General features: G+C 48.9%; 1 protein-coding gene across 1 annotated transcript in view; it reads right to left on the minus strand.

The window, feature by feature from the left end:
* Positions 1 to 21,468, minus strand: part of LOC309354162 (uncharacterized protein) — a gene marked incomplete at its 5' end in the record, with an annotated part of 35,801 nt that overhangs the window by 8,550 nt on the left and 5,783 nt on the right. Inside the window, 4 exons of the mRNA XM_081884129.1 lie at positions 8,256 to 8,562; positions 8,684 to 8,751; positions 9,447 to 9,753; positions 9,842 to 9,909. Coding sequence (XP_081740255.1) covers positions 8,256 to 8,562; positions 8,684 to 8,751; positions 9,447 to 9,753; positions 9,842 to 9,909 — 750 coding nt within the window. The remainder of the gene's footprint in view (positions 1 to 8,255; positions 8,563 to 8,683; positions 8,752 to 9,446; positions 9,754 to 9,841; positions 9,910 to 21,468) is intronic.

Consider the following 21,468-nt stretch of genomic DNA (forward strand, 5'->3'; position numbering starts at 1 on the left):
AGAGGGAAGCTCCCTTGGGTACTGCTGGTGGCTTTCCAATCCCAATGTCAATAGTAGTTTCAAAGGAGGAATTTCCCTCGTGACTAAAACAGGGGAGACGTCCTCCCAATCTGCTGTGATCCTGATAACAATCAGCCTTCTCCTCCTTGAATTGTAAAAAGCTACTTGTTGCATTCAAGGTCATATCTAGTTTGTTCCTGGCAGGGCTCTCTGAGCACTCCCCACACCAAATAATCTCTCAATTTCTTTCCACCAGTGACCGTGCAAAAACATTTAACATCTTTTTAAAACTTCCATGAAAAGATGGTTGGGGATCAAACTGAGCCCATCTGCATAACTCCTCCTTTTGCAGAACTTTCTGATTCTGTTCAGATGCCTTGTAAGCTTGTTCCGTCTGGGCATTCCAAGGATGTGAAAGCCCCACCCACAACCCCCAAAATCTTATTCAGCAACCTGTCTGGTGTCTGAGACTTTATCAGGTGTTGTCCACACAGCTTCAAGTTTTTAAAGACCATGAGGACCAGAAATTTGCCATTTAATTTTGTTAATGAAAATCAGGTAAGGTTAGCAGGAAGCTGGATTTTGCACCCTTATACCTTCTGCATGCTGTAGCTCCAACAGGTCAGGTGAACCTGTGTTATCCCTGCAAGTACCTGTTATCCTTGTGCTGACAGATATTTAAAGAAAAGATTTCTGGCCTGTGTGCAACAGACAGAACATAAAAATGCAGAAATACACAGGATCCTTATCTGCAGTGGGTTAGGTGCAGCCATGGCAGAAACCTGTATCTCCTCCAGCTGGCATTCTGCACTTTTTAGTGGTTTTCTCACTGCGTCATTCATCCGTCTTGACATCCAAGTAACAGCCCAGTTTCAGATCCCCCACCAAGTGCCTCCTAGAACTCACTACTCTCAACTGCGCTCCCCCCAACATTCACTCTACCTTCTATTCATCAACACCTGTGGGTATCTGGAGGGATAAATTTCAATTAACATTTACTCTCCTTCCTGTTAAAACCCATCCCACACAGAGGGAAGATCCCAAAACTTTTTTAAAAATTCTAGATCATTTTAAAGAGTATTTCTCAATGGAAAAATGAGTCTGTAGGTTTACATTTAATGGAATGACCCCGTGACTTCAAGGTGAGATGTTTCCGCAGCCTTAGATTTCAGAGAATAGAGGCATGGAAAGGCCATATGGTTCAATCTAGTACCCAACCAGATATTCACAGCGGTAAATATAATGTAGGGATCACAGCTGAGGACCTGCCCAGCTGTCAACAGCTGTGGACAAGTCAAGCCAGTGACCCAAGCCACAGGCACCAGTGACAGATGACGCCAATAATAATAATAATAATAATAATAATAATAATAATAATAATTCTATGCCACTCATCTCCTCTGGGCCCCAGAGCTCCTCCTACCTTCACCGTTCCTTCTCATGATCGCTGATGGGCACTCTTGTCTCTGTAAGTCCCTCACCATCAATTGACAGGCATCCCTCTTGCAGGGAGCTGTAAGCCTTGCTTGCAAAGCAGCACTTTGTGACATCAGCTGGCAAAAAGTGGCCAGGCTGCTGGCTTCTCAGGCAGCTGAATTAATAAAAATAAAATCGGGTGGGGTTCAAAGTGTGCTGGGATGAGGCCCCCGTGGGTCAGGCCAGAGGGTGCTGTTGGGGTGTGTGGTTGTGCCTCCCCTTGTTCTGCATCTTGTTCCCCCGCCCTTCCTTTGGCTGCTTGATGGAATCATAGCATGGTTGAGTTGGGAGGGATCCCAAGGGTCATCTAGTCCAACCCCCAACAATGCCAGGACCCTGCCCACAACCAGTGCTGGCTGGGCTCCAAACTCCAACCATCTTCTTACCAGCCAGATGCACTGACCCCTTGCAATTCTGCCTGGGCTGGAGAAAGGGGAGAGAGAAATGTTTTGCTCTCTCTCTCTCAGGACATGGATTTGAGAGCCACACCATGCAGCCCTGTCAATATCTCAAGGGCCGTCACAGGCAGGAGGGAGGAAGCCTTCTGCTCCACTGACCCTCAAGACCTGAAGCCATGCCTTCAAGTTACAAGAAAAGAGATTCCAACTCAACTTTAGGAGGAACTTTCTGACAGGAAGAGCTGTTTGACAGTGGGAAGAAATCCCTCCAGAGAGTGGTAGACTCTCCTTCTTATGAGGTTTTTGAACAGAGCTGGGATGGCCATCTGCCATGGGTTCTTTAACTGAGATTCCTGCATTGCAGGGGGTTGGTCTAGATGACCCTCGGGGTCCCTCCCACCTCTACAATTCTTATGATGTAAAGTGCTTCCAATGACGTTAAAGCACATGACGTTCCCCAAATGATCATTGGCATTGCGACTTTCTGCTTGAAGAACCACAGTTCCCACAACCCCTGACAAGCTACAATTCCCAGGATCATTTAGGGGAAGACACCTGCTTTTTAGAACAGGGAGGTGCCTCCCCTCTCTCTACTGAGCGATGGCAAGAGTCCATGGGGTTCCAGGCTCTCACCTTTGGAGAACTGAGACATGGCGGAGACTGTCATACCTTCATGAAATACAGTTTATTCACCTATTTACACCTTCAGCTTGCATGGAGGAGTCCAGATCTTACAGCAGAGTCCATTCAAGAGGGACTTGTCCCCCAAACAGGGCAGCCAGCCTTCCCAAGTTGGATTCCAGACTCTCCTCCTCCTCATCTTCCTCCCCTTCCTCAAAGCCTCACCACACAGCATTATACTGCCCCCCTTTAAGATCCCCCCCTCTCTGCTCACACCACAGGGCAAGGGAGAAGGACTTCTCTTGCATTTGCATGGACAGGCGGAGTCCCCAGATCCTGCGCGGTCCCCCCGTCATGTGGAATAACGACTCAAGACAACGTGCCATGGGATTAAATTGGCCACAACTGTATTAAATTTCAAATGTGGGTAGACCTTGGCTCAGGCATTGGGCGTTCTCCCTCCCCAGCCGGGGACCTAGGGAGCATCAGGGTTATCCAGTGTGTGTGGGGGGGGGATGGGCCGGCTCTGGAGAACATATGTTCAAGCAGAGATAGCCGCCCCCGTAACGCCGCCACTGCAGGGGAGAGCAATGACGACATTTCGGCGTACGGTCAAAGCCTCCCTTCAGAAACCCCTTTAACGGGGAACCCTGGTATCGCCACCGCAAAGAGGAAGATGGACTAAAGGATTCAGCCCAAGGCCTGATACCGCCAAAGTTGTGACGTTTTGCTACGGGAAAGGCGAAACCTGCCAATGCAGGGAAATTCCTTTCCGGCCCTTTAACAGCGACCTTAACGTAGCAGCGCCCGCATACCTATGAAGAAAAGTTAACCTGCAAAACCTGTGAATAAAAGTTAACCTGCAAAATAAGACATTGACTGAGGGTGGGTAGGGTGGGAGAAGCTCTGGAGCCAAGTGAGGATTCCCAGGTAAGATCCTCCCTCTATTGTGTGGGCAGGTAATCCCTCCCCTACCTGGCCTGGTCTCCTTGGCAACGCTTCCCCCAGGTGAGATTGGACAACTGACTGAGGTAGGCGGAGACCTCCAGGTATCCCCCTGAGGGAAGGCAAAGCCAAGCCTATGCTGTTGGAGCCGCTCCAGATCTAGGGGCTGTGCGTGTCCACGCAAAGGGCGCCCCCTGTTTTAAGCGGGGAGCAGTCATTCCAGTTAGGCTCTCCTTGGCATTGAATTGTTTCTTAAAGGCCCTCACTTGGCCAGGTCTTTTTGCATAGGGTAGCCCAGGAATTCCTCTGCAGCTTGTATTTCTCACTTCACATCCCAGATAATCCCAAATTCATACCATTTATTAATTTCTACGGTTTGCGATGTCCCCCTCAAATATATAACAATATTGTGTAATTGATGAATTCCCAAGGGAATGTCAAGCAGGGAGGGAGGGGGGAAGAGAGAGAGTGGAATTCTGGGGGAGAGTGATGATTGGAGGAGACTTTGAAAGGGAGTTTGAATGTTGGTGAGGAGGCAGTTGAGAGTCGGTTGAGAGCGATGGGTTCTGGAGAGGGAAGTCAGCTGGGGTGGGCTTCAGCTTAGGATCAGTATGGGAGTCCTTTGATGGTGGCCAAAAAGGAACAGAGACGCAGAGAGGGACTGTGAGTCTCCTGTGGAGGCCGGGGAATGTGGCAGTCCCATGCCCGGCGAAGAGGGGCTCTGTCAGCTGGCCAGGAACAGAATAACCTCAATTTAGGAGGGCCACAGAGCTGGGCTTGGCTTGTTTTCCTAATGCCCAGATGCTTCACACCACCCTCTCCAAGCACCTGGAAAGCAGCTTTACAGACCTGGGGCTCTATGCCTGATATCATCTTCCCAAGCAACTTAGAAATGTAATGATGGTGGTCAATGAAAGAAGCTTAAAGACTCTCTCAAGGCAGATCTAAAAGAAATGTTGTGTAAGCAATTGGGAAATGCTGGCCTGCGAACGCTCCAAGTTGAGAACAGCCTTTACCAACGGTGTCATGGACTTTGAAGACACTCAGAGTCAGGACGAAAGGGAGAAACAAGCTAAGAGGAACGCTTGGCAAACCCTCACCGTGATCAACTCCCACTAGAAACCTATGTCCCCACTGGGAAGGATGTGTGCACCCAGAATTGGCCTCCACAGTCACTTATGGACTCACTGTTAAGACCGTGTTCATGGAAGACAATCTTACTCGGCTTCGAGTGATCACCAAAGAAGAAGATGATAGATTTGGGGTCTACAGCCAAGTTCATGGAAAATCCTCCTGGGAAGATGCTCCCCCTCCCCCCCCCCCGTTGGTCCATCACTTCCACCATTGTACTCCCCCAAAGCCGGCACCCACCCAGCAGGTGGAGCGCACCTTGGGGAGGGGGGTAGTGTCACGGGGCAAGAATCTGCTTCCCCTGCTGAACAGCAGCCTGAAGGGGGGAAAGGGGGAGTGACCTCACCTGCAGCTTCAAGGACTCCGAGGATAAGGCTCTAATGAGAACCAGCTGGCTCCAGCCTTCTTAAGCAGAGCTCCCAGTAGCAGTCAGAGAAGGCAAGGAAACAGCTCGGTTTTTTTTTTTCTTTTTACACTGTTTATTATGAAATATTATGTATCATCGGCATATCGCAAGCAACCAGTTGCTCTAATTTCTTTATTTAGTTTTAACATGTGCCAGTCATGCCGCTCTCCTCTTTCAGACAGCAACCAGGACATCCCAGAAGACATGCAAGGAACTGAGTAGCATGGATTCCTCCAGCGACACACAAGGACTTTACAATCCAGAAAAGCAAGACCAAAATGTCATGGAAGACTCAGATTGGCTCTTGTCCATCAGCTTGGGAAGTGGCGACGAAGACCATTCTCTGGAAGTGTGGCCCTATGAAAAAATTTAATCTGAATTGTCAGCATTGGTCCAGAGGACCTACTTTCTCACATCAAAGTTCAAATGTTGAGAGAAGTGCTTAATCAAGGAGCTGGTGCATGTTATCACTCTTTCCTGCTCACACATATTTTGGGAGTCAATCCAGAAATGCAAGACCGGAATGCCACAGATGACAGAGTTTGGCTCTTGTCCATCAGCTTGGGAAGTGGCGATGGAGACCATTCTCTTGAAGCGTGGCCCTGTGGAGGAATCCACTTCCGGACGAGACCATCTCTTTTCTCCTCTCATGCAGGAAGGTTCTTCCATTCTCTGTTGACACTCAACTTGTAGGGTGTTTTCCCGGCCCCATGCAAATCTTTCCTTCCTCTTACCTGTTCTTTTTATAAGGGCGGCTTGGGCAACAGCCACAGGGGACAGTGTTCCTACGACTCCCCAAACATGTTTGAAAAGGACCCCTTCCTTCCTTCTGCCCCAGTACCTGAGGGTCCTCACGTCTCTCCAGGGATTTGGCCAGAACAAAGTACACCCACTGACCCAGGGAAGGAGGGGACAGAACAAGCACCCCTGCCATGCTGCCAATTCCCACTGCCAACGATCGCTGCTCCTGCCTGGACACATAATGGCCTGACCCCTGGCTTGGAAGGAGGGGGCGAGGGGCTGGGGAGAGACAGGTCCGCTCCCCCCCCCACTCCAGCATTCAATTGGCATTTCCCCCTACCTGAACTCTGAGCCTTTCCACACTTTGCCTCCATATGGGGGTTCTTTGTCCTTCCCTCTGTCCCAGTACCTCTGGAGTGAGAGGCCTTTGTCTGGGCTCCATTCCCTCCCATGATGCAGCGGCTCCCAGGCTGAACCTTCTCCCTGGAAAACAAATGGAGACATCAGCAGGCACCTGGCTCCCAGCCACGCTAGCCCCAGTCTGGGGCGGGGGGGACCTGGGAAGGGGCATTTCCTCCTACCTGATCTTATTAGCTGCCCCACCCTGAACTCCTCCGTACGGGCGTCTGGGATCCGTCCCGGCCGGCCTGGCACAGAGGCAGCAGCCCAAGTCTCCTCCGGCGCCAGAATCACTCGGGAGGTGTTCTTGATGGGGGGGAACCTTGGCTCATCCTTCTGCGCCAAGTAGGGCCGGGAAGGAGCCATGCCCACACGGGGAACGGATGGAGGGGGAGGCAGGCGAGGGTCAGGGGCCGGGAACTGCAGTGATGGTCTGTTGTTCTTCGTCCCGGGAGCAGGCACTGGAGCCTCATCCCTGGAGGTGTGGTCCTGTGGAGGAAGCAGGAAGCATCTGATGAGAAGGGGCAGGGGCGGATGAAAAACTACTGCCCCATTTTTTATGACCCCCCAAAAGAAGTTCCCCAAGGACCCCTTCTTTCTGTCCCAGTACCTGATTTCACCACGTCCCTCCAGGGATTTCGCCAGTACGATGTAAATGTTGGGGAAAGGCTCCCTTCCTGCAGAGAAAATGGAGGAACCAGCAAGCGCCTGGATCCCAGATGATAGCACCAGTCTGGCGCATGAGGGAGGGGGGACACGGGAAGGAAGCATTCCTAAAATATGGGGCACTCAGGTGGCATTTCCACTTACCTGAAGTGGGAGCCTTCCCCCCCCCTCCTCGTTCTGGCCGGCCTCTTGCCTGAGGAAGAAACAAGCTGTTATTCTGATTGCTTGGAGGAGTTCCAGATAAATATATAGATGATAATATTTATTATTATCTTCTATATATTTAGACATATTTATGGACATATTTTTGAGCCGATTTTGTGCCACACCCCTCACCTGTTGGGGGCCCACCTCACCACCCCCTAACTATGGCCCTGCCTGTACCACCCTACGATTTGGTACCCCTCCCTCTTGTTCTTCTGCATAGTTTTAGCCCCCTCTGCAGCGTGAGCGCCCCAGTCGTGCCATCCTAAAACTGCCCTAGCGCAGCCTTGGCAGAGGACCCCACTCCTTGTTTTGGCCAGGTGGACCACAGAGAAACCCTCTCCCTAAAACTATAGGGATCTCTAAATCAGACCTTCCTCCTCCAGCTGGCAAGATCACTGGGAATCACTTCCCCTGCCACACAAGGTCACAACATACCTCCGGATTTTGGTGGGTTTCCCTGCACCTCTGGGCTGCTGCTGGGCTGGTTGCGGTTTCCCCAAACCACGGCCCTGCAAATGGACAAGGACATTGTACTGTCTAGGGGACAGGGTCCCATAGGCCGTCCTCAATGATTTCCTTCAGGGGCACATCGCTCTGAATATCCCCCCCCCCCCCGTCTGCTTTCCCAGCTCCCTCCCTTCCTCACTCTTCCACATCTCTCCTTCTCCTATTTGGCACAGAGCAGACTGGCAGAAGCCCATGGGCAGGCAAGCCAGTGGAGGCAGGGCCCTCCTGCGGTGGAGACATAGGGCCCCCAGGGGGATCAGCCCCCAAACTTCTGTAGGGAAAGCCTGAGGGCTGGCGAGGGTGTCTGGCCAGCTGATCCAGGGAAGGACAGAACAAGCACCCCTGCCATGCTGACCATGCCCACGTCACCACTGGCTGCCAACGATTGCTGCTCCTGCCTGGACACATAATGGCCAGACCCCTGGCATGGAAGGAGGGGGGGCGAGGGGCTGGGGAGAGACAGGCCTGCTCCCCCCCCCACTCCAGCACTCAATTGGCATTTCCCCCTACCTGAACTCTGACCCTTTCCACACTTTGCCTCCATATGGGGGTCTTTGTCCTTCCCCCTGTTCCAGTACATCTGGAGTGAGAGGCCTTTGTCTGGGCTCCAGTCCCTCCCGTGATGCAGTGGCTCCCAGCCTGAACCTACTCCTCGCTGCAAAACAAACGGAGACATCAGCAGGCACCTGGCTCCCAGCCACGCTAACCCCTGTATGGGGCAGGAGGGGGGACCTGGGGAAGGGGGCATTTCCTCCTACCTGATCTTATTAGCTGCCCCACCCTGAACTCCTCCGTACGGGCGTCTGGGCTCCGTCCCGGCTGGCTTGGCACAGAGGCAGCAGCCCAAGTCTCCCCTGGCTCCGGAATAACTCTTGAGGTGTTCTTGATGGGGCGAAACCTTGGCTGCTGCTTCTGCGCCAAGTAGGACCGGGAAGAAGCCATGCCCACACGGGGAACGGATGGAGGGTGAGGCAGGTGAGGGTCAGGGGCCGGGAACCGCAGTGATGGTCTGTTGTTCTTCGTCCCGGGAGCAGGCGCTGGAGCCTCATCCCTGGAGGTGTGGTCCTGTGGAGGAAGCAGGAAGCATCTGATGAGAAGGGGCAGGGGCGGATGAAAAACTACTGCCCCATTTTTTATGACCCCCCAAAAGAAGTTCCACAAGGACCCCTTCCTTCTGTCCCAGTACATGATGTTCACCACGTCCCTCCAGGGATTTCGCCAGCACGAAGTAGACGTTGGGGAAAGGCTCCCTCCCTGCAGAGAAAATGGAGGAACCAGCAAGTGCCTGGATCCCAGATGATAGCACCCGTCTGGCGCATGAGGGAGGGGGGACAAGGGAAGGAAGCATTCCTAAAATATGGGGTACTCAGGTGGCATTTCCACTTACCTGAAGTGGGAGCCTCCCCCCCCCCCTCGTTCTGGCGGGCCTCTCGCCTGAGGAAGAAACAAGCTGTTATTCTGATTGCTTGAAGGAGTTCCAGATAAATATATAGATGATAATATTTATATTATCATCTATATATTTAGACATATTTATGGACATATTTTGAGCTGATTTTGTGCCCCACCCCTCACCTGTTGGGGGCCCACCTCACCACCCCCTAACTACGGCCCTGCCTGGCTTGGAAGGAGGGGGCGAGGGGCTAGGGAGAGACAGGCCTGCTCCCCCCCCCTCTAGAACTCAACTGGCATTCCCCCCTACCTGAACTCTGAGCCTTTCCACACTTTGCCTCCCTACGGGGGTCTTTGTCTTTCCCCCTGTCCCAGTACCTCTGGAGTGAGAGGCCTTCATCTGGGCTCCAGTCCCTCCCGTGATGCAGTGGCTCCCAGCCTGAACCTTCTCCTCGCTGCAAAGGAAACGGAGACATCAGCAGGTGCCTGGTTCCCAGGCACAATAGCCCCAGTCTGGGGCAGGAGGGGGGACCTGGGAAGGGGGCATTTCCTCCTACCTGATCTTATCAGCTGCCCCACCCTGAACTCCTCCGTACGGACGTCTGGGATCCGTCCCGGCCGGCCTGGCACAGAGGCAGCAACCCAAGTCTCCCCCGGCTCCGGAATAACTCTTGAGGTGTTCTTGATGGGGCGAAACCTTGGCTGCTGCTTCTGCGCCAAGTAGGACCGAGAAGGAGCCATGCCCGCACAGGGAACGGATGGAGGGTGAGGCAGGCGAGGATCAGGGGCCAGGAACCGCCACTGTGGTCTCTCGTTCTTCATCCCGGGAGCAGGCGCTGGAGCCTCATCCCTGGAGGTGTGGCCCTGTGGAGGAAGCAGGACATCATATGAGAATGGGCTGTGATGGGCCAAAAACTATGGAAGGACCCCTTTGTTCCCTCTGCACCAGTACATGAGGGTCGTCACATCTGTCCAGGGATTTGACCAGAACAAAGTATATGTTGGGGAAAGGCTCCCTCCCTGCAAAGAAAATGGAGACATCAGCAGGCTCCTAGCTCCCAGCCACACTAGCCCAGTCTGAGGCAGTGGGGAGGAGACCTGGGAAGGGGCATTTCCTCCTACCTGATCTTATCAGGGCTCCCCACTTCTTCTCCATACGGGCGTCCGACCAGCCTAGCACAGAAGCAGCAGCCAAAGTCTCCTCCCTCTCAGGAATAACCCGAGAAGCTGTTTTAATGGGAGGAAACTTTGGCTGCTGCTTCTGTGCCAAACAGGGCCGGGAAGGAGCCATGCCCACATGGAGAAGGGGCAGTGGGGAAGAGGTGCGAGGGACATCAGCCGGGAACCGTCGGGATGTTGTTTGGTTCTTCATCCCGGGTGCCGGATCTGGAGCCTCATCCCTGGAGGCCTGGCCCTGTGGAGGAAGCAGGATACAGTATGGGCTCTCATGTGAATGGGCTCTCACTGTCTGCAGATTCCCCAATTATTGCATTGCCACACCATGCTGCAGGGCAAACTCGCAGAGCATGAAATTGCTGGTGGCTCCTGAGGTTTTAATGCTCGCAGTTGTACTCTGCGTCCATCTGGGAACTGTAGCGTCACACGCGAGCTGAGACCAGGAATAGCCAGTGGTGGTGGTGGCCCCTTGTTGTCACAGAGGATACATATGGGAAATGCCAGGGAACCCAGAAGTCTAAGCTGACAGATTAGGTCTTTTAGCAGGACTCAGGGACCGCCCTGGACCCCCAGCCTTTCGCTCTTGCCTCCTTGCCTCAAATTAAAGAGTTTAAGGAACCTCTTTTCAAAGGGTCACATGCAGTGATGGTGCAAAGAAATAATGCAAAATAAATCTCACTATGCTTCTGCCCTGTGTGAGCTAAAGCCTGCTAGAGACCTTTCCCTTGAAACCATGGGCTGTGTACCCACCATATCTTTGGGGCTCATTCCCACTTCCCCTTGGGTCATGTGCCCAGCAAGCGCAGGTGTGTTAACAGATTTGCCCTTTGCTAGACGGGCCAGCCAAGTTTGCAAAAGTCAACCGAGGAATTCCTTGTCTGGCACAGTTGTGCAGCCTGTACTTTCATTGATATCCCAATTAATCAAAAATCTACCTTTTGTGTATTTCTGGGGTTTGCGGGGGGGGGGGTCTCCGGCAAATGTATAACACTATTTTGCCTGCACAGTTTTTAATGCCACTATTGATGTGAACCGATGCATGATTATAAAGTAAATAAAGCTTATTTTTAAAGTTCCCATGTTGTTGATGCCTGATTCTTTCTTAAGTGGGGCAAAGGGAGGGAAGGCAGCTAGCTTCATGGCTGGACTTGCTCAAAAGAAGGTTTTGCAGCTTGATTCCTATCCTTTTAAGTTTGTCAAGGATGGAATTTTAAAACTCTGTTTTTAAAGAACCCAGCTGGCAACCCTTCTTCAGGTATACAGGACCCACACTGTGAATTGTGCTCACAAACGTACTGGGAGCCACCGTAGACCCTTTAGGACGTGTGTTCTGTGGTCCCGGCGGCTGCTCCCACCCCCCAGTCTAGCTGTTGCTACATCTGCTGGCTCCTCTCAGATATGCCTGAGCCAATCTGATCTGAGGGGAATCCCTTCCTGTCCTCCAATATGTGGGATTACCTGTTGGGTCTTCTGTTAGAGCTTCATCAGGACCAAACCCCATCTCCCAGGCGTCCCCCTTGAAGGCAAGGCACAATCCTGGGACACTCAACACCCAACGGTTTTCCATTTCCAAGGCACGGGGTCCCTCCCCAACTCAAGAACCTGGCATCTGAGCTCCATCTTCCTGGTTCCTCCTCATGACTGAGTTCCTAGGACTCCACGGATCTCTGCTAATGGGAGCTGTTCCCAGAGCCCCTAACAAACTACAGTTCCCAGGATCACGGGGGGGGGGGGGAGAGACATCTGCTTCTTAGAATAGGGATGAGGAACCTGCAAAATCCTCACACCCATATCTAGGAACCAGGAACGGGAAGCTGAAGTGCTTCTTCTAACAGGATGATTGCAGGGAGCAGCAGTGCTTTTCTTCAGCCAGAATTCTCCGCAACTCCATTCCAGCACCTTAAAAAAATATTATTAATTATTATTATTATTATTATTATTATTATTATTATTATTATTATTATCATTGCCTAACTTTCCCCCTGCTTTTCCCCTTCTGGCTGGGAAAAGAGTCTCCCCCCCCCCCCGGGTCAAAGCAGCTAAGATGTCTTGCTGGTGCATGCCCAGGGAAGGGCTGCCCTTGCCCGCTGCAGTGGACACCTCGTGTGTAAAGAGAGGGATGCTAATTGGGAAGCAGTGCAAGAAGAAGCGGTCAGCTTCTGGGATGCTGATTCCTGGACGTCCTTGCAGCTGTGTGGATGCAGGAATGGGTGGGCAGCAGCCCTGGTCCATTTGTGGCAAAGAAATAAAGCTGCCATTCGGGGATCTCTTTATCAGCACCACCTACAATGTCACAGCGTGGTGAATAAGACTTGGGAATACCCAGAAATGTTTCTCTGAGTGAACTGGAGGGGAAGCAGAGTAACAGGGTGGGGTGCAGTGGGGAGGGAAAGTGGGCATGATGGAAAAGCTCAAAATTGATACAGGACTGCAGGAGGTATAATGCAGACTTAAGATGAGCATCGTTTTATGGAATTCAATGTTTAATATATATAATATAATATAATATAATATAATATAATATAATATAATATAATAATATATAATAATGGAAACAAAACAACCAATTTGGGCAACATCTGGAGGGAAAGGGTGGTCTCCAATCCTAATCTGGAGGCTTGTCTTCTACTTGGAAATAAAGCCCAACAGTTCCATGGATTTCCTTCCAAGAAAAACATGCCTGGTTTGGGGACCTCAATGGCTAGCAGAGGTCAGCAAACTTTATCAGCAGGGGGCCGGTCCACTGTCCCTCAGACCTTGTGGGGGGAGATGGACTATATTTTGGAAAAGAAAAGAATGAATTCCTATGGCCTACAAATAACCCAGAGATGCATTTTAAATAAAAGGACACATTCTCCTTATGTAAAAACACACTGATTCCCGGACCATCCGTGGGCCGGATTTAGAAGGCGATTGGGCCAGATCCGGTCCTCGGGCCTTGGTTTGCTTACCCATGGGCTAAAGCCATTTGTGTTTGTGGAAATACTGCTGCCCTGAGACCTTCCAGAGCAATTGCTGGTTAGTGTAGGCTGATTATTATTATTATTATCATCATCATCATCATCGTTATTTGTACCCTGCCCTGGTTGTGCTCTCTAAGCACTCTCCACAGCAAACAATCTCTGAGTTTCTTTCAAGTGCAGCCCTACTGTAGCACCCTGCTTGTGGTTAACGCTTAGCTGGAATGAAATATTCAACGCAGCAACAGAGAAATCAAAATAATAATTTATTTGTCAGACAAATAAATGAGAGACACAGTGGTATATGGTTACCAAAGCTTTGCCCACTCCAGCCCTGATGGTCAGCACTTATATTTCCTCAGCCCAGCCCCCTTGCTCCTCCTTTGGCTGCCTCTATCCAATCAGCCTGGTTGAAATTCCTATTGGCTGTTTGCTAGAACCAATCATAAAAGATACACCCATTTCCTATTACCTTTTATGGGAGACAAAGAGCTATATTTCCTTCTATCTATAAATGGCAAACAAGTAGCCATATATCTTACATTTGCCTCAACAAGGCACCTTAATTACCAGATCACCTTTTGCCCTTATTACCCAATTGCCCCATTCACTCCAAAACAGATGGCTCATTCTGTCTTAAACAGATCTTGGGTTCACATTCTCGCACACCATCAATGAAATAAGAATCTAACATAAGAATCTAACATTTCTTACTTTCTAAATCCTTTGCATAATTACATTTAAGCCAATATATTTCATACATAACATAAATAGATTTTTAGAAGCAAAGGCCTTTTCAAAGTAAAAAGGAACTTAGTAAAAACACTTTCCAAAAGCAACTCCTTAAATTTACACACACCCCTTTCAAGCCAGCTGCTGTTTTCTATTAACTCTTGCCCTTTAACCTTAGGGAAATGTGGCTAAAGCCTAATGGGAGGCACATGGTATTATTTTCTGTTAAACAATAAATCCTACTATTTACTAACTCTTAATTAGTGTTTTTGCAGCTTGATTGTGTTCTGTAATATGTGGGGTCAGTGTAACCTTTTTGCTCCCAGCCTATAATTCCCTTTTACAACTTTGAGAATTTTGGCTCCTGCTATAAATCAGGGGGGCCCTTGTCCAGGAGGATAAACATCTGCCAAAGTCTTTAGCCAGCTGGTCTTCTGCCTGGCATAAAAATACAGAAGCATCTGCAAATATATTTTTAAGCTCATTTTAAAATACAAGTCTTGATCAGATGCCTCACTACCAGTGATTGTGCAAAAACATTTAACACCATTTTAAAACTGCCAAGAAACTCCTCCTTTTGCAGAACATTCTGATTCTGTTCAGATGCATTGTAAGTTTGTTCTGTCTGGTCATTCCAAGGATGTGAAAGCCCCACCCACAACCCCCAAAACTCTTATTCAGCAACCTGTCTGGTGTCTGAGACTATCAGGCGTTGTCTACACAGTTTCAAGTTTTCAAAGACCACAAGGACTAGAAATCTGCCTATTATTTATCTTTATTTTTTAAAAAAAGGTAAGATTAGCAGGAAGCTGGATTTTGTACCCTATTATACCTTCTGTTGGGACGCGGGTGGTGCTGTGGGTTAAGCCACAGAGCCTAGGGCTTGTCGATCAGAAGGTCGGCGGTTCGAATCCCCTCGACAGGGTGAGCTCCCGTTGTTCGGTCCCTGCTCCTGCCAACCTAGCAGTTCGAAAGCACGTCAAAGTGCAAGTAGATAAATAGGTACCACTGTGGCAGGAAGGTAAACAGCATTTCCGTGCGCTGCTCTGGTTTGCCAGAAGCAGCTTGGTCATGCTGGCCACATGACCCGGAAGCTGTACGCTGGCTCCCTCGGCCAGTAAAGCGAGATGCGCGCCGCAACCCCAGAGTCAGCCACGACTGACTCCCTTTACCTTTACCTTTATACCTTCTGTAGTTTTTGTTGTTTTGTACATCAGTTGCAACATGAACACAATTCTACACAGACACACACAATGGCAAGGCGTGTTGTTTTAAAATCCTAATGTGCCTGCCACGATGGTGGTGTTTCAAAAACATCCGAGAGTGCAACATGCTGCATTTGCCTCAAACCCTTGTCTTTTATTCTGTTCTTCCCTCGTTGAAGAACTCTTCATAGTCTTGAGATTTCACTTTTGGCGGATTTCGAAAACAATGAACTCTCAGCACTGGCAAGTACATGCAGAACTGCTGGCGTTATTCAGAAATGGGCATTATCCACACATTATCCTGTATGATCTAATACCACAGTTGCTGAATAATAATAATAATAATAATAATAATAATAATAATAATAATAATAATTTATACCCTGCCCATCTGGCTGAGTTTCCCCAGCCACTCTGGGCAGCTTCCAACCAAATATTAAAAACAACACAGCAATTGTTTGTATGCAGACATAGAGCCACAAAATATAGCCACCAAGCAGTGCATAGTGAGCATCAAGTGAGGCTTCACACAACCACTTAGCCACGTAATAGCAATGGGTGCAAATCGGGGACAGAAATTGCAATTTCTCAATTGCATGCTGTAGCTCCAGCAGGTCAAGTGAACCTGCGTTATCCCTGCAATTACCTGTGTTCTCCCTGTGCTAACAGAGCAATTGAAAGGAAAGCTTTCTGGGCTGTGTACAACAGACAGAACATAAAAATGCAGAAATACACAGGATCCTTATTTGCAGTGGGTGAAGTGCAGCCATGGCAGAAACCAGTATCTCCTCCAGCTGGCATTCTGTGCCTCCTTTTTAGTTGTTTTGTCGCTGCGTCATTCATCCTTCTTGACATCCAGGTAACATCAACAGCTAGAAGGCAAGTCAGGAGAGCAGGCAGGGGAGATCAAGGATTCGGAAGAAAGAGGGACCTCAAGTAGTTGTAGAAGTTGTGCTGGGACCCATTGGGTTGCCTCACAAGTCTGGATAATGCATCATTTTTGAAGAGGTTACCTGGATTAATCAAATCAAATACCTTTCTTGGCATCACAGTATAAAACATTTCAAGTCACTGGGATAATTAAAAGGACAGGGGTGAAGCTGTTGAGGGTCATAAGGTCACACTGTGATCGTGTGCACTTAGATATTCTGCTTCTCCCTTTCTGTTCCCTGAAAGGATGGACCTTTCAGGTAAGATTGTGGCTAAAAAGGAGGCTACTAAAGCAGTGATATCTTTGTCCCAATCTGCCAGGAGAAACCTCATTTGACTTCTTCTCGGAGTTCTAGGCTGGAAGTCCAACATTTTGCTCAGCATCAGTTGGTGAGGTCTGCTGTGTAAAGGGAAATCTAAGAGAATGTGGTCCATTGAATCAATACCTGGATTATAAGTACGCCAATTGAACACTCATGACCTGATGCGTTATTATCAAGCTGTGTCACAAGCTGGACACGGAGATGCTTTCAGAATATCACCAAGGTGAGTAGCATAGCATTTTGGATCAGGGTGTCACAATCTCAGAAGCGTCAATTCGGAAAGCTGAATTCAAGGGACGCGATACTGTGTCCAGTTCTGGGCACCACAGTTCAAGAAGGACACTGACAAACTGGAACGTGTCCAGAGGAGGGCAGCCAAAATGGTCAAAGGCCTGGAAACGATGCCTTATGAGGAACGGCTAAGGGAGCTGGGCATGTTTAGCCTGGAGAAGAGGAGGTTAAGGGGTGATATGATAGCCATGTTCAAATATATAAAAGGATGTCACATAGAGGAGGAAGAAAGGTTGTTTTCTGCTGCTCCAGAGAAGTGGACACAGAGCAATGGATCCAAATTACAAGAAAGAAGATTCCACCTAAACATTAGGAAGAACTTCCTGACAGTAAAAGCTGTTTGACAGTGGAATTTGCTGCCAAGGAGTGTGGTGGAGTCTCCTTCTTTGGAGGTCTTTAAGCAGAGGCTTGACAACCATATGTCAGGAGTGCTCTGATGGTGTTTCCTACTTGGCAGGGGGTTGGACTCGATGGCCCTTGTGGTCTCTTCCAACTCTTCTATGATTCTATGATTCTATGATAACTGAAACCAGCTCTGGCCACGTGGTGGCAGCAAAATACACTTTTTGAAAGCATCTGCATTACATCCTATGATGGATTGTCACTAACTAAATGAATACTTGTCATTTGGAAGGCTATAGAAGGGCAAGAAGCAGGTTTCAATTTTCGTTGGGGATCTATCAATACCAGCCTTGGATTGTATTAGATAAAAATTTTACCTGGACATGTGCCAAGCTCCATTACAGAACTATCATCCTGGATAGCAGAGCATGAGACTCTTAATCTCATGGTTGTGGTTTCAAGCCCCACATTGGGCAAAAAGATTCCTGCACTGCAGGGCGTTGGACTAGATGATCCTTGTGGTCCCTTCCAGCTCCACAATTCTGTGATCCCTTCTATGCCCACATACTCTGAGGCTAAAGGTTTAGTTGTACCCCTTTCTTTCCAGTTCGATTTTCCCCATGCGGTCTGGAGTGGACTCCCTTATTTCAACCCCAGACACTTTTCAAGAATTGTTCCACTAATTCTTTGAATTCTCTCTCCTTATTTTGATTTAATTTGGGAAGTATTCTCGCTCTGGTGAGAGTCTTAGAGGCTGTGTGCTGATGAGCTGATTTCTCCCTCTAGTGCCAGGGCTCATTTCCCAAAGTGCAACAGCTCGAACTCTTCAGAACTTGCGTTTCCCCAGCGGGGAGCTCAAGTTTTTTTGTGTGTGTTGGCATTTATAGAAAATTTTATTCATTGTTTTTAAAAGATGGCATGTCAAGTCATCAAGCACAAGGAAAGAAAGATCAGACAGCAAATACTTGGGTCATATATGGCAAAGAACAAGATCATTCAATCTAAAATGTCCTTTTTCTATAGACTTTCTAATGTCTACAGTTCCACAGTTGCAGACATGAAACAGTAATTGCCCTGAATAGAGACGTATTTCCCGATATATATATATTTAAAAATAGCCAATTACAAGACATTTGTACTGACAGTAAACACAGAACAAAAGTAATATATCTAAGCATTTAATGTGCCTTTTTTACTGAGGTAGGTGAGAGATTGTGTGTATCAAAACAAGCGCTGTATGACTACCGTTTAATATGGTTTACTTGAACCCACAGGGACACAGGTAAGAAAAATTTCCATGAACAGAAGGATGGAGTATGTGTGCATTATAATAAACCAAGTTTGTGTTCAACCAAAATGTGAGGATCTCCCATTCCTTCACTCTGTGCCAGGTCGTTCAGAATATCCTCAAAACCGATGCAGTCACAGTTGCCTTTCCAGATATCCAGGGACAAGTTAGAACTAGGAAGGAAAGGAAAACGCTGGACCTGCTTCACTGCTTGGAATTCCATCTGCAGCTTCAACGGTGCATGCAGCCCCAGAATATTTCTCAGAGTAGAAAAATTCATTTTATCTTTATTTAGCAATAACAACAACAAAATTATCTGGTGTGTCCAAAGGATGAACAGGCAAAAGTTCGCTCTTCACATTTGTAAAGCCTCTATTTATCACATCACAGCTTTCAAATGCTCCAGCAGCTGAAAAATCAAAAACTGGAATACAGTCCTTCAGTTGAGATCCAAAAGCTCAGGATCTTTGCACCGTCACCCAATTCCTCTTCCTTCTGCCAGCCGGCGGGGAGCTCATTGACGGCATCGCTGGGGAATCCTCAAGCCTTTCCTTTTTATTAAAAAAGCAGAGGAAAAAGGATATTGGTCAAGGACAATGGGAGTTGTAGTCAAGCAACCCCTGTAGGAAGGGCCCCAGTTCCCAAACTCATCTTATTAGTGTAAGCCTTTTTTTCAGAACTGCCTCGACAGCATGATCACTTATGCTCAACCTGTAGGGAGTTCTCCCCACCCAGTGCAAATCTTTCCTTCCTCTTACCTGTTCAATTTGGCAGCAGCCACAACAATGAAAACAGGAGATCCTGGAAGAAAGAAGGTATCTTTGAAGCAGGGGAGAACTTGACATTAAGAACTGCTTTGAGGGGAGAATCCCTGAACATGTGAAACTATGCCAGCGGTAGCAGATTCACCCAGTCATCCTGGGGATATCTAAGGAAGCAGCAAAGATACACTTCCAGGACTGCTCTGTCCGCCTGTCTCCTCTCTCCTCACTTCAGGGCCTTTCCCCCTTTGGCAGCAGCCACAGCTGTGTATAAAGGAGGTCCTCAGGGCTAATTTCCTTAAGAATGGATGCGTTTGATCTTCTTGCAGTCCATGGGACTCTCAAGACACTCCTCCAGCACCATAATTCAAAAGAGGAAGAGGGTACAGATGGGAATCCCAAAGTCTAAACTCAGAGACCCTGGCTTATGTTTCGCAGGAGGACTCAGGATCCAGCCTGGACCTCAACCTTTCACAGTTGCCTGCCCATGTCATATTAAAGATTGTAAGGCCCTTGGAGCAGGGACCTTTTTATCAAGGGTCACACACAGCAATGTTGCAAAGAAAGAATACAAAATAAATATCACTAGGCTCCTGCCCCGTGCAAGCTGAAGCCCGCTAGATGCATTTCCCTTAAAACCAAAGTCTGTGCAAAAACCATCCATTTGGGGCTCCAGCAGCATGAAAAGGAGCTAACTCTGCAGAGCTGCATTGCTGAGAGACGGGGACTCAGACCTTAGAAATACAATTGCCAGAGAGGGCTCTGTGTGAGATCCCTTTCCCTGCTTTCCTGGAGAGAAAGGAGCATATTGCTCCCCTCTCAATTCCTTTGACCCGGGTTGGATGCAGACATGCCTCTTCCACATGTCCCAGGAGTTGGCCCTGGAGGGCTACAGTTGAGGACCTGCCAAGCTGTCAACATCTGTGGAGATGTCAAGCCAGGGAGCCAAGCCACATGTACTATAGGTAATAATAATAATGATGATGATGATGATGATGATGATGTTAAAGCCATGGTTTTCCTGGTAGTGATTTATGGAAGTGAGAGCTGGACCATCAAGAAAGCTGATCGCCAAAGAATTGATGCTTTTGGATTATGGTGCTGGAGGAGACTCCTGAGAGTCCCATGGACTGCAAGAAGATCAAACCTCTCCATTCTGAAGGAAATCAGCCCTGAGTGCTCACTGGAAGGACAGATCCTGAAGCTGAGGCTCCAGTACTTTGGCCACCTCATGAGAAGAGAAGACTCCCTGGAAAAGACCCTGATGTTGGGAAAGATGGAGGGCACAAGGAGAAGGGGATGACAGAGGATGAGATGGTTGGACAGTGTTCTCGAAGCTACAAACATGAGTCTGACCGAACTGCGGGAGGCAGTGGAAGACAGGAGTGCCTAGCGTGCTCTGGTCCATGGGGGTCATGAAGAGTCGGACATGACTAAACAACAACGATGATGATGATGATAACAATAATAACAATAAATTTATTTCTCTGCCACTCATCTCCTCTGGGCCTCAGAGCTCCTCCTACCTTCGCGTTCCTTCTCATTATAGCTGATGGGCACACTTGTCTTGGCAAGTCTCTCACCATCATCTGACAGGCATCCTTCTTGCACGCCACTATAAGGCTTGCATGCAAATCAGCACTTTGTGACATCAACTGGCACACAAGGGCCAGGCTGCTGGGTAGTCAGGCAGTTGAATTAAGAAAAATAAAATCAGGGGGTCAAAGTGTGCTGGGATGAGGCCACCGTGGTCCAGGCCAAAGGGCGCTGTTGGGGTGTGTTGTTGTGCCTCTCCTGGTTCTGCATGTTGTTCCCCTGCCCATTCCTTTGGCTGCTTGATGGTAGAGTTGGAAGGGATCCTAAGGGTCATCTAATCCAACCCCAGACAATGCCAGGATCCTGCCCACAACCAGTGCTGTCTGGACTCCAAACTCTGACCCTCTTCTTACCAGCCAGATGCACTGACCCCTTGCAATTCTGCCTGGGGTGGAGAAAGGGGACAGAGAAACTTTTTGCTCTCTGTCCCTCAGGACATGGATATGAGAGCCACACCATGCAGCCCTGTCAATATCTCAAGGGCCATCACAGGGAGGAGGGAGGAAGCTTGTTTTCTCCTGCTCCAGAGGCCCTCATGACCTGAAGCCATGGATTCAAGTTACAAGAAAGGGGACTCTGACTCAACTTCAGGAAGAACTTTCTGACAGCAAGAGCTGCTTGACAGTGGGAAGAAATCCCTCATGAGCCTGTAGACTCTCCTTCCTTGAAGGTTTTTGAGCAGAGGTGGGATGGCCATCTGCCATGGATGCTTTAGCTGATATTCCTGCATTGCAGGGGGGTTGGTCTAGATCAGTGTTTCCCAACCTTGTGCCTCCAGCTGTTTTTGAACTACAACTCCCATCATCCCTGACTAGCAAGACCAGTGGCAAGGGATGATGGGAACTGTAGTCCAAAAACAGCTGGAGGAACAAGGTTCGGAAACACTGGTCTAGATGACCCTCGGGTCCCTCCCAACTCTACAATTCTATGATCCTATCATTAAAAGTGCATCCAATGAGCAATTAAAGCACATGA

Source organism: Podarcis melisellensis (assembly GCF_964234715.1).
Source record: "Podarcis melisellensis genome assembly, chromosome: 13".
Lineage (NCBI taxonomy): Eukaryota > Metazoa > Chordata > Lepidosauria > Squamata > Lacertidae > Podarcis > Podarcis melisellensis.